Source organism: Oncorhynchus mykiss, chromosome 2, assembly GCF_057628025.1.
Source record: "Oncorhynchus mykiss isolate SJ-2025 chromosome 2, ASM5762802v1, whole genome shotgun sequence".
Lineage (NCBI taxonomy): Eukaryota > Metazoa > Chordata > Actinopteri > Salmoniformes > Salmonidae > Oncorhynchus > Oncorhynchus mykiss.
In genome coordinates, this window is record NC_143023.1 from 31,322,271 (window position 1) to 31,335,408 (window position 13,138).

The 13,138-nt window shown below is 43.7% G+C and overlaps 1 protein-coding gene across 9 annotated transcripts in view; it reads right to left on the bottom strand.

Annotated features, from left to right (window-relative positions):
* Window positions 1–1,700: 1,700 nt before the first annotated feature.
* Window positions 1,701–13,138, bottom strand: part of LOC110487106 (semaphorin-6D) — a 123,578-nt gene continuing 112,140 nt past the window's right edge. For all 9 annotated transcript variants that reach the window (XM_036945765.2, XM_036945769.2, XM_021559031.3 and 6 more), the window contains one exon: window positions 1,701–5,462. In XM_036945765.2, the coding sequence (XP_036801660.1) occupies window positions 4,096–5,462 (1,367 nt within the window). In that variant the 3' untranslated portion in view covers window positions 1,701–4,095. The remainder of the gene's footprint in view (window positions 5,463–13,138) is intronic.

A 13,138-nucleotide genomic window follows, 5' to 3' on the forward strand; every position in this document is an offset into this window, starting at 1 on the left:
CTTTCAGCTCATACAAGGAGAAGACTGATCAGAGATGCAGCCAAGAGGCCCATGATCACTCTGGATGAACTGCATAGATCTACAGCTGAGGTGGGAGACTCTGTCCATAGGACAACAATCAGTCGTATATTGCACAAATCTGGCCTTTATGGAAGAGTGGCAAGAAGAAAGCCATTTCTTAAAGATATCCATAAAAAGTGTTGTTTAAAGTTTGCCACAAGCCACCTGGGAGACACACCAAACATATGGAAGAAGGTGCTCTGGTCAGATGAAACCAAAATTGAACAATGCAAAATGTTATGCTTGGCGTAAAAGCAACACAGCTCATCACCCTGAACACACCATACCCACTGTCAAACATGGTGGTGGCAGCATCATGGTTTGGGCCTGCTTTTCTTCAGCAGGGACAGGGAAGATGGTTAAAATTGATGGGAAGATGGATGGAGCCAAATACAGGACCATTCTGGAAAAAAACCTGATGGAGTCTGCAAAAGACCTGAGACTGGGACGTAGATTTGTCTTCCAACAAGACAATGATCCAAAACATAAAGCAAAATCTACAATGGAATGGTTCAAAAATAAACATATCCAGGTGTTAGAATGGCCAAGTCAAAGTCCAGACCTGAATCCAATCGAGAATCTGTGGAAAGAACTGAAAACTGCTGTTCACAAATGCTCTCCATCCAACCTCACTGAGCTCGAGCTGTTTTGCAAGGAGGAATGGGAAAAAATGTCAGTCTCTAAATGTGCAAAACTGATAGAGACATACCCCAAGCGACTTACAGCTGTAATCGCAGCAAAAGGTGGCGCTACAAAGTATTAACTTAAGGGGGCTGAATAATTTTGCACGCCCAATTTTTCAGTTTTTGATTTGTTAAAAAAGTTTGAAATATCCAATAAATGTCGTTCCACTTCATGATTGTGTCCCACTTGTTGTTGATTCTTCACAAAAAAAAATACAGTTTTATATCTTTATGTTTGAAGCCTGAAATGTGGCAAAAGGTCGCAAAGTTCAAGGGGGCCGAATACTTTCGCAAGGCACTGTATAAGTCTTGAACAGGATGATCTATTTGGGATGCAATTTGAATGAAATTGATGGAGAGGGGGGGAAACCGAGTGCTCAAGTATACACTGATTTAAAGCAATTATATTACGAGTGATAGGCTGCTAAAAAACTCTGCAGCTTCAAATATATAAAAAAGTATTCTTACAATTAAAAAGTGAAACCCGAAATATGGAGATGTGTAAATTAGATGTGCATTCAGTCCTTATATTATCCTACTGAGGCATAGGCTATGCTGCAGCAAATGTAGACCTACCTGTCACAAGAAAAATAAGTTACCATGATAAAATAATGCATTGCCTACTGAGATGCGCTCGGTCCCAACCCTGAGCGTTGATGATTGATCATGCAGATAGCAGAGAGAAGGCCGGTGAGAAGCCAGATTTAGCCAGATATAATGTAACAGTTCAATTTCACGTCATGCTGTTGATAGAAATGATTTATTACAATTTACTGGGTTCTCGCAGTGATTTATCCCGGGGAAAAGGGAGTGGGTTTGGGCGGGAAGTCTCAGTAAATCTGTTCCCGCAATTCAACCCTACTCTTGACAATGGTTTATAAAGTTCAATATTTTTGTAATAAAACAGGTAACTTCTATGTGAGAATAATGTGACACATATCAAAGTCAGTGACACACTTGCAATGTATTTTCATTTATTTCTATTATAAGAGACATACAATGGTATTCTGTGAAACCAAATTCATAGCGCCCAAAGAATGAAAACATCATGAATCAACGAGAGCCCCCCCCCCCCCCCCCAAGAGAATGTATTTACACTCTGTGCAATACTGATAGCTATTAAAAGTCAAATAGACCATTCCCTTTCCCATACAATCTCAAAGCAAACTCAAATAAACTTCACTTCAACTCACCAATAAGTACTGTAGCTGCCCTTTTCCTGTTATGAGATATGGTCACATTCAAATCAAATACTGGTTTCATGTGTAATGGGAGTGATCCATAATGTCTGTGAGGATTCTACTTATGCGTGAGTTGCATCCAAACAACTAGTTTGCCTAAAACGCAAGAATGTAGCCATCTATAACTAATGTTGTAGTTTTAGCTCATGTATATATCAGTCAGTCCCAAGGTGAATTCAAGTGTGAAGGGTGAACTTGGGGTCAGACCAGCTTCAGGAATCTAGGGCATAAATACTCTTATCAGATACAAGTGTTTTTCTCTCTCAAATAATTGATCATGAATCCAGCAACCCATGAAGTAGCCCAGAAAGTGCAACAACAGAGTTCCAGTGGGAGTGGTATTTCTGAGGCCGATCTGACTGCCTTCCCTCTCTCTCCCTGAGGAGAACGCCCGGCAGACGCTTCCGGTCCCTTCCGGTCTACGCTCATCGATCAGGGAGTCCATTCCATTTCTACCTAAAACCATTTCAACATCTTCTGATCAGACAAAAAAAAACACCCACCCTTTGTATCTTTTCCGCTACCTGTGGTGTACCTGTGGTGTTGAGGTTGAGACCAAGTGATATGTAGGGAGTATCAGAGAGCCTGAATAATCTTAACATCTAAGGGACTGATGTCCCCCCTTTTAATCTATTGAGTAGCCTGCTATGCTACAAACAATCAAAAGGTAAAGTTAGCAATCAGGGAAAAAGCCAACCCAGTGAAAACACATGAAAAGGAGGCAAACAAAGAAGATGCAGCATCAAGCTGTGGTAGTCGCTATGCCAGGGCTGGCAGGCTCACAGTTCAGGGATATCAAAAACCCTAGTTAGAAATACAAATCTACAATAGATATGACACATTCCGACGACCATAAAAAATAATAATAATCTAACACCTATTATATAGCATCTTGGCGCCTTGCATTTACCCCTACCCCATACCACATACTATATTAAATAAGGCACACATTTACACATACAATTAACATTTGGCTAGTATTATTCCTTTATTTACAACCAATAGCCACAAAGTTAATAATTATAATAACTGCTGTCTGTACCATGTTGTGTTTTTTGGGGGTGGATGGTCTGATCTTGATCCTGATTCATTGGGGGTTGAGTGTCTGGTCCTCTTTGGGTATGATACATGATAATTATATTCAAATTCATGAGGATCAACTAAGCACCAATGTGATAAAAACATTCTTTAGGAATTGTAGTAGGCCCTACTTCATAGACCCGCTGTATTAAAGCCTTTCATCGGCTTCTCAGGCCTTGGTATCCATTTTCAAAAAAGAGAAACGCCTAGCATAGTTGCTTTGAGTAGTTTCCTTTGCTTGTCAGTATCCACCAGCGTGGCTCTCTTTTTGAATGTGAGTAGCAAATTCACCATGAACGTGTTAATATGGTAAATTATTACTTATTCCCCTAGTCCACATACTAACCATGCTGAAACAGGGGCAGGCAGGGCCTTGCCTCATTTCAAGAACTTATATTTGAGATGCCAAACACCAACCAGTAATGTAATTCAACATAATGGGTTCAGTTTCAAAGTAAGGCAAAAAGACAGAGCTACCTTTAAAAGGAGTTTTGTTGATGTCGCTCCACAGGATACATATACTGCATATGTATATGTATACATATACGGTGTAGATATAAAACACACATATATATACACACACATGCATATATAGAAACACGTTAGGGGGATCAGGACTTTTTGTCAACACTACATAAGAAAAAGGTAAGCAAAAGCAAGTTTCATAGGCATCGCAAGAAGCTCTAGATTGAATCTTAAGCTGTCCGATGTTTGATGGCAAACCCTTCCATAACTAAATTGCATGGTAAATCCACACTGAGGACATTGGCAGCATACTATAAGGGGGTCGCGTTTCACCAACCCCAGTCCCTCACCTTCTATAAGCAAGTAGCTGAGCAATACCAATATGGTACAAAGATATTCATTGGACAAAAAGGGGGAAATAAATTTGTTTGAGGTTTGTCGACAGCAAGAATGGCTGCCACATAATCCAGGGCACGTCTTCTCATAAAGGTCTTTCACTTTTCACCCATTGAGAGGAGAGGACGAGGCACAGTCACTCTTGTCCTGTTCTCCTCTCCTCTTTCTCCTCAGTAGTTGAAGTTTCCCTGTTGGTTGACGGGAGAGGAGGCAGGGATGAAGAGGGGTTTGGGAGGGACATCGGGTTTGAGGGAGGTGGTCCGGCGGACTATGGCCCCCCGGTGGAGGTATCCTCCGGTATCCTCCTGTTGCTCTCCGTTGTAGCTCTGCTGGCGTGTCAGGTACCCATTGGGGATGAGCGGGTAGTGGATCTCGCAGGCGCTGCCGGTGGAGTTCATTCGAGCCAGCATAGGGGGTGGTTGGTGCTGGTGGCCGTTACGCTGGCTGAAGCTTTGCTGTCGGTGGACCATCCCTCCACCACCTCCTCCGTTGGCAATCTTAGTGGCAGCGGTAATCAGTGAGTGTCTCTGGGAAGAGTGTCTCCGCTCCAGGGTGGACTGGTGGTGATGGGGCATGTCTGGAGGTACGTCCATGCGGCGGGACAAGCTGTCTCTGGGCAGGGTGGATGAGCTGTAGTAGGGCGCAGACTCCGTCTCGGGGATGTGCGGCTGGACACGGTTGGCAAAGGCTAGTTGACCCCCATGGCACCCGCCGCTGGCTGACAGGCCGGATGAGGTCATGACCTGGGCGTTCTTGCTGGCGTTGGCCTCGTGGATGTGTTTGAGCAGCTCATCCAGCGACGTGACCTCCATCACCTTCTGTGAGTAGCAGGGGTAAGGCTGCTGGACCAACATGCGCTCGGTATTGTGGATCTTGCGTTCCTCCAGGTGCTGGGGTCCACCGACTAAGGCATGCCCATTGGCCAGAGCTTGCCCATTGGAGAAACTGTGAGAGTAGGGGTAGATCTGCTGGTGGAGCTGGCCTGAGCTGGGCCTGGAGCCTTGTCCCATGTTGTGGGACTTGGGCTCCTTGGCATTGTTGCAGTTCTGGTTCTTCTCCCACTGGTTCTTGAAAGCCTTCATGTTCTTGATGGGCAGTTCAGGGGTGGAGTCTGGGGTGGGCAGACCCGAGAGCTCCGAAGAGTGGTGTAGGTGATGGGGGTGGACCTGGTCTCCCATTGACATCCCTGGGTGGTGACCACCGTTCCGTCTGGGTGCTCCTTGATGATGCTCCTTCCCGTTCTGGAAGAAGGAGTTGTAGAGCTTGGGCGAGGACACCTCCATCTTATCCTCCTTGTTCTGGCATTCCAGCAGGCCATTGAGCTTGGCCAGGCTGCGTAGGGACAGGGCGTGAGGAATGGGGGCCTCTGGGTCCTTGGCCAGCCTCTTGGTCTTGTGGCCAGTGTGGTTGCAGTAGCAGGAGACCAGAAAGCCTGAGAGGAAGGCTCCAAGGACAAAAGCCACCAGCACACAGGCAATCAGCAGGGTGTAGTGGACACTGTGGTTGGTCTTCTCCATCTCGGGAGGCCGTCGGACACCTTCACAGAAAAAGAGAGCGAGAACAAAATGGTCTTTAGTGTAATTAAACCAGAGACCTAGAAGAGACTATAATTTCTATAAGGTCAAGCAGGCAGCAGCTGGAAAAGACTGGTTGTGTTTACAGAAGCTCTACTATGTGGGAAGCAGCATTGCAGAGGTGTTGGAACTAGCCTCTTGGCTTGCCTCCCTCTCTGTTAATGAATCAATAAAGTATTTCTTGCCGAAACCTCCGCTTTCGTCGCCAACTGCAAGGAGTGGCAGAGCGCAAGAGCTCCCCAGTCAGTGAGAAATCAACTCCAAAATGAGTTTGGGTTTTAAATATTGATGGGTGCACTGGCAGGAGTCTGATGTCATTCACACTAGCTGTGCTTTCAAATGCATGGATCAGGGTGAGTGCATCTGCAATGAACTTGACAAAAAGAACCAACTCGACCAACCAGCTCATAGAATAAGTCGCTCTATATTTGAACGAGCGTCTGACTGATTCAAATGGTTGTCTGGGAAAACATCTGAACCGCCCCAACTAAGCGCCTCAAAATCTCAAGGTTATCTCAACACTATGAAAACGCCCTTGGATGGTGTGACCCTGCCACTATATTTGCCTAATGTCATCTGAGATTCAACAGGAGGAGTGCCACCTTTCTCGCAATCAGAGCTCATTTACAAAGGCTGCTGCCATCTGTGGTGTCAGGCCCTTCTCCAACCTTAATGATAGCCTCTGTGAAATTGATAAGTCTGGGGAGTCGGGGGAGGGGGTTTGGGCCACCCAGGAGCAGAAATACAGGTGTTCCAAACAGGCTAATTTCATCCCGTAATGAGAGCTCAGGTTAGGGAGTAATGGGCAATGATAGTACCAGCTTTAGACGTAATGGTGGTGATGGGATGTTGAAGATGATGAGGAGGAGGATTTAAGTGATTGGGCCTAAGAGAGACTTTTTTCTCTTTCGATGAAATTACAAAGAGCTCCCACATGCTTCAGCTTTAACAGAGTGAGGGCACTTGATTAGAAGGAAATTTCACTGAGGGGAATTTACAATTAGGCATTTAGTGGAATCAAACATCTCGTACAACAATTTCAATGACAGCAGTGTCACTTCATAGTTTATTTAAATGGGTTTTGTTCAAATAGGTTGCCAATACACGATTCTGTCTGAATAAGGAACACATTGCTGGGCCGAAAACTGGAGTCTGGGGGTAAATGCAGGCAGCATACCAATACCATTTGAAAGAAAGATATTCATTAATTTATAAGGGAAAGGGAGATGTGAATAATAACTCGCATTAATCTACAGCACACGCAGAACACAAAACGGAATGTCCTTGGATACATTATTTTTTTTAAATGCTCTTAGGTCAAGTGTGTGCGTTTGTCTTTAGGAATGTATGTGGAGAACAGGTACACACACAGTATGTCTTTAGGTATATGCTGTATGTGGAGAACAGGTACACACAGTATGTCTTTAGGTATATACTGTATGTAGAGAACCACACACAGTATGTCTTCAGGTATATACTGTATGTAGAGAACAGGTACACACACAGTATGTCTTTAGGTATATACTGTATGTGGAGAACAGGTATGCAGTGCACACGTTTCATTGCAAAACTACCATTCCAGTGTTTTACTTGCTATATTGTATTTACTTTGCCTTTACCTCCCTTCTCACCACATTTGCTCACATTGTATATAGACTTGTTTATACTGTATTATTGACTGTATGTTTGTTTTACTCCATGTGTAACTCTGTGTCGTTGTATCTGTCGAACTGCTTTGCTTTATCTTGGCCAGGTCGCAGTTGTAAATGAGAACTTGTTCTCAACTTGCCTACCTGGTTAAATAAAGGTAAAATAAATAAATAAAACATTGTAGGCTGAGGAAGTGAGTAACAAAGCTCCACTGCAGCTTCAAGCACAATCTCATCATGAATCTATTAAAGTAACAAAAGCACAACAGGGAAAACCTCGATGTGTCAATAGAGGAGCACAGGCATCAATCAGCCTTGAAGCTCCTGGCACTTTGCTAGTAACTCTAAAGGGTACTTGTCACCATTACCGTTTTTCTCTGACAGCCTCTTAATACAAACAGAGAGAATGTGTGGTAGAATTAGCATCAAACAAGACTTCGTTCCTCGGTCTTGAAGTAGCTGCCGACACGAGTGTCTCGTTACCTGGCGTTGATGGAAAGTTATATGTAGGTCACAAAGTTACAGGAGAAGTGTCTGCTCCCTGTCTCTCTCTCAGCGCTATCAGGAAGTAAAGGCTTTTAGAGCACTGCAAAGCTCCCTATCACTATCAATTGGGCCATTTGCTCTACATCAGTAAGTAGAATACTGGGTGCCATTCCCCTATGGAGAGATGCAATATACTGTACTATCACATTCTCCTGGCGATAATGTTAAATTCACAGAATATGTTTGACGTGCTGCTTTGAAATCGTAAGTTCTGTCCATTCAAGTGCTATCTCCATTGTATTTCTATGCCGTTATTTTTTATTTATTTAAATGTTCACCTTTATTTAACCAGGTAGGCTAGTTGAGAACAAGTTCTCATTTACAACTGTGACCTGGCCAAGAATAAAGCAAAGCAGTTCGACACATACAACAACACAGAGTTACACATGGAATAAACAAACATACATTCAATAATACAGTAGAAAAAGTCTATATGCCAGTGTGTGCAAATGAGGTAAGGGAGGTAAGGCAATAAATAGGCCATGGTGGCGAAGTGATTACAATATACTAATTAAACACTGGAGTGATTGATGTGCAGAAGATGCATGTGCAAGTTGAGATACTGGGGTGCAAAGGAGCAAGATAAATAAATAAATAAATACAGTATGGGGATGAGGTAGTTGGATGGGCTATTTACAAATGGGCTATGTACAGGTGCAGGGGTCTGTGAGCTGCTCTGACAACTGGTGCTTAAAGTTAGTGAGGAAGATATGAGTCCCCAGCTTCAGTGATTTTTGCAGTTTGTTCCAGTCATTGGCTGCAGAGAACTGGAAGGAAAGGCGGCCAAAGTAGGAATTGGCTTTGGGGGTGACTAGTGAGATATACCTGATGGAGCGCGTGCTACGGGTGGGTGCTGCTATGGTGACCAGTGAGCTGAGATAAGGCGGGGCTTTACCTAGCAAGGACTTATAGATGACCGGGAGCCAGTGGGTTTGGTGACGAGTATGAAGCGTGGGCCAGTCAACGAGAGTTCACAGGTCGCAATGGTGGGTAGTATATGGGGCTTTGGTGACAAAACGGATGGCACTGTGATAGGCTGCATCCAATTTGGCATGGCGGTGCTTCATGTATCCTATCTGTCCTAGGCCAGTGTGTCAGTGAGCCGAGGCAGTATGGGGGTTTTAGGAATAATAGAGGTCAGGAGGCCCATGTGTCTGTGTGGATTCTCCCAGCCTCCCTGTGGCTCCCAGCTCCCAGTTCTGTGACTCATCTGGGCCCCCTGACCAGGACCCTATGACTATTGAAGGGTTCCACATGGCCGAGGAGCTATGAGTCAAGAGCCACAGTGGGGAAATGCACAGCGGAGGAACACAGATCTCCAACCCCACGCACAACCTGTCACAACACGTTTGGGGCAGGGGTGGATGACTCAATCGGGCCGTATGCGTGACATATGGTGGCATGGTCACAGTGAAATGAATACCCACTGAATCATGGCATGTGGGAGACTGGTGTGCTGCTAGATGGCACGCAGGAGGCATATCACACAGGCCAACAGTATAAAGCATTGCCTCAATACAGTGGTGAAAGAAAATACCTTCAAAAAGGGTCAAATGAATCATTTTATGACCCAATATTGTATGACACCTCTGATAAAGAGGTGAGACAAAAAGGTTTGAGAGCTTTGCTTTAATGTAACATGTGACCCTTAATTGGAGTTGCCTGCACCTGTGTAGTGGTAGAGGCTGCATAAAAATTTTAGTAAAATATAGGTGTGTTATATAAAGATGTGGTGCCGCAGGATAATTGAAGCTACTCAAAGCAACAATAACAACCTCCTCTCAACGGTTTATATAATGTTAATAACTGAGTGTTTTTCCATGTTTGTTTTTCTCAGTTGTCACACTATCTTTAGCCATGATCTCTGTTGAACAGAGGCCTACTGTACGTGTAATGCGTGAAGAACTGGAACACACACACACATTAAGAACTCTCAGGTCTTCTAAAAGGGTAACACATATGGTTGAGAGTGGACAGGAGGGAAGGAGGAGAGAAATGGTGACAGAAAGGGAGGGGGCAGCTGGATGTATTCATGCTCAACAGGACGAGAGACAGAGAGAGAGAGAGATACAGTAAGGAGAGAAAATATAACTTCAGCAAGACACTGCCAGGCAACAGAAAAGAGAGAGAGCGGAACAGGACAGAAAAAAGATGAGCAAGAGAACTAGAGAAAATAAAATGATATAGAATGTGGCAGAAAGCTGGGGACAAAAAGTGACAGAAATAGAGTGTGAGAAAGAATGTGCAGGGAGCAGATTGTAAGGGGGAGGCTGGGAGATGATGATGGAGAGAGAGATGTGTCAAAGTGAGTGACAGATTGTCAGCCTGGTGGGTTTTGAAGCCTCGCTCTCAGAAGCAGCTGTGTTTTGGTACGTAGAAGGCCCCCGCTTGACGCTCTCATAGCCCTGCATGAGAGAAACACTGAGCGATTATATCCATAATGGTAAAAATAGACAAGGATGTGCATTATGTAACCAAGCTAAAGCTATACGCAACCTGGAGTCTGTTCTGCGTTTCACTAATTAGGTATGGGTTGCGCGAGGAGCCAAAGTTGAGAACGTGTCGATTCTGGAGTGTGAAGTGCTATTTCAGCAGGTGATTAAATGGCTCCAAAACAAACAAAAACAAGAGAAGTGAAACACAAACAAGGAAAGCAGAAGTTTTCACCTTTGACTCAAGTCTAACCCTTCTCCGAGATGCTTAAAACCGATAGTTATATAAAACCATACAGATTCATTTAGCTCCAACTGAACTACAACTGTACATACCTAAGCAGTGTTTCAGAGTCTAGCTGTGTTTTTATTCTACAGCATGTGCACCATAGAATCAGCTAGCCATCTGCAGTGTTGATGGCCAAATGGATGGTCTTGAGCATCAGGGATTTTGGATAAACTGGACATCAACCGATTATTGAACTGGGATACTACAGTGTTTATGGTAATCCTGATTGCTGATGCCTAACTATTGTGTGGAATATAGACAGCTCGACTTTGGGACAATTCCAATGTTGTTTTCAGAGTGAACTATCCCTTTAAAGATTACTGACACAATGGAAAAGTTCACTGCTCAAGATCACACTTACAGTGCCTTCAGAAAGTATTGCTACCGATGGACTTATTCCACATGTTGTTGTGTTATAGCCTGAAGGAAAAAGGAAACTGCACACTGCTCTTGATAGTATCACTGATCTTTAATAAGCTTTCGTATCGGCCTCACGCGGATTGTGCAACATTTGCCCATAATTGTTTTCATAATTCTTCAAGCTCTGTCAAATTGGTTGTTGATTGTTGCTAGACAACAATTTTCAGGTCTTGCCATAGATTTTCAAGTAGATTTAAGTCAAAACAGTAGCGTGACCACTCAGGAATATTCACTGTCTTCTTGGTAAGCAACTCCAGTGTAGATTTGGCCTTATGTTTCAGGTTATTGTCCTGCTGAAAGATTAATTAATCTCCCAGTGTCTGGTGGAAAGCAGACTGAACCAGGTTTTCTAGAATTTTGCCTTGCTTAGCTCCATTCCGTTTCATTTTTATCCTGAAAAACTCCCCAGTCCTTAAAGATGAAAAGCTTTAAAATGTAGGAATTTGTAAACATTTTGAAAAACACAATTCCCCTGACACAGAACCAAAAATCTAAATTTAATCCATTTGAAAAATAAGGCTGTAACACAACAAAATGTTGAAAAAGTCCAGGGGTGTGAATACTTTCTGAAGGCACTGTAGCTAAGCATGGGAAACGACTCCTGAGTTCTATATCTGCGTCAAGTAAAGATGTTCCAAAATAGCCTAATTAGTTTCTGTTTCTCTACAGCTGAGGGGAGAATGTAATAGTTCCATTAAGGGGTACTTCATTCCATAGTGCCGCAATGAGTCAAAATGGCCCCAGGCTTCGCAGGCAACCATTAACCCCAACTAATGCCAGAGATGTATTTTCTGCCATGGAAAACACAACAACAAATCATCGGCTGCAACACTCCAAGCACTGAGAGCGTTTTCAAAATTAGACACGAACAGGAGTCTGCTAACTAAAATTCGGATTACTTTGACAGTTCAAATAGCTGATGCTTGGGTAATGATGAACAGAGTTAACGCTCTGTGTTCGTGTGTGTGTGGTGTGTGAGTGTGTGCGAGAGGGGGTCTTGGGTGATCGTGTGAATGAGTTCAATCATGTATTCTCATTATTAAGAATATGCATAATATTACACATCAGTGCCCAACCAATTGGATGCAGCTTGATTTATGCACACACAAGGTAATATGATACGCTGTAATGTAACTGGTTCACTCCAATTGAAAAATAGTGCTAATGAACATGGCATTGTATTAGAAGTGTGCTGATGCATGTAGAGCATCAATAGGTTTCACTGAGGAGACTTGTGTTGAATACTGGTAAAAATCAAAAAGTCACAAATGGAGAGATCGAAATGTACACAATAGTTACCTGGAGGAAAATGGGGGAGCGTCATGCTTTTTCAATTTCAGTCAGGAGGGTTTAGTGTAGCAACAATATCATGGAATAAAATACAATAAATTAGTAAATGATAGTTTCCCAAATGATGATTATTATTATTTTTACAAGTGCATATACCTGTTATGTGGCAGGTATAAACAATGAAACAATGAATGGCTTTTTCTCTTATTCATTGATGATCAGATACTTCAGTTGTATCTGGTTCTGTTGCAATACATTTGAACAGTTGATATACTTTTTAGCATTGTTCCAAACTTAGACTATCCTCTTTTTTTGTGGTACTTTTACCCGTTTTTCATGATATCCAAATTGGTAGTTACAGTCTTGTCCCATCTCTGCAACTCCCCTACGGACTCGGAAGAGGCGAAGGTCTAGAGCCATGCATCCTACAAAACAAGCCGCAATGCTTCTTGACACACTGCTCGCTTAACCCGGAAGCCAGTCGGAGGAAACACCATCCAACTGGAGACCATGGTCAGCTTGCAGGCACCTGGCCCACCACAAGGAGTCGCTAGAGCGCGATGGGCCAAGGAAATCCCAGCTGGCCAGACCCTCCTCTAACCCGGACGACGCTGGACCAATTGTTGTGCCGCCTCATAGGTCTCCTGGTCACAGCCGGCTGTGACACAGCCTGGGATCGAACCCTGGGATGCTTCAAGCACTGCGGTGCAGTGCTTGAAGTGCTGTGCTGCGCCACTCGGGAGGCCAATATATCCTATTTTTTAACAATAGCCTGAATAGAAATCTGGTGCTGCAGCATGTGCTCATTCGTTGTCATGCTCGATGGTGGTGTAAAAAAATATTCTGCTGTTCTCTGGTCATTTTCGTAGAATTGCATAGAAATGCATTATAAAACGCTATTTTCTTCGCAGACCGCAAATAAGAGGATAGATTCATGTAGTGCTTTTATTATAATGAATATCTTTTCACCCCCCCCCCCCCCCCCTATCCGTGGTGGTTTGCAAATCCACAAC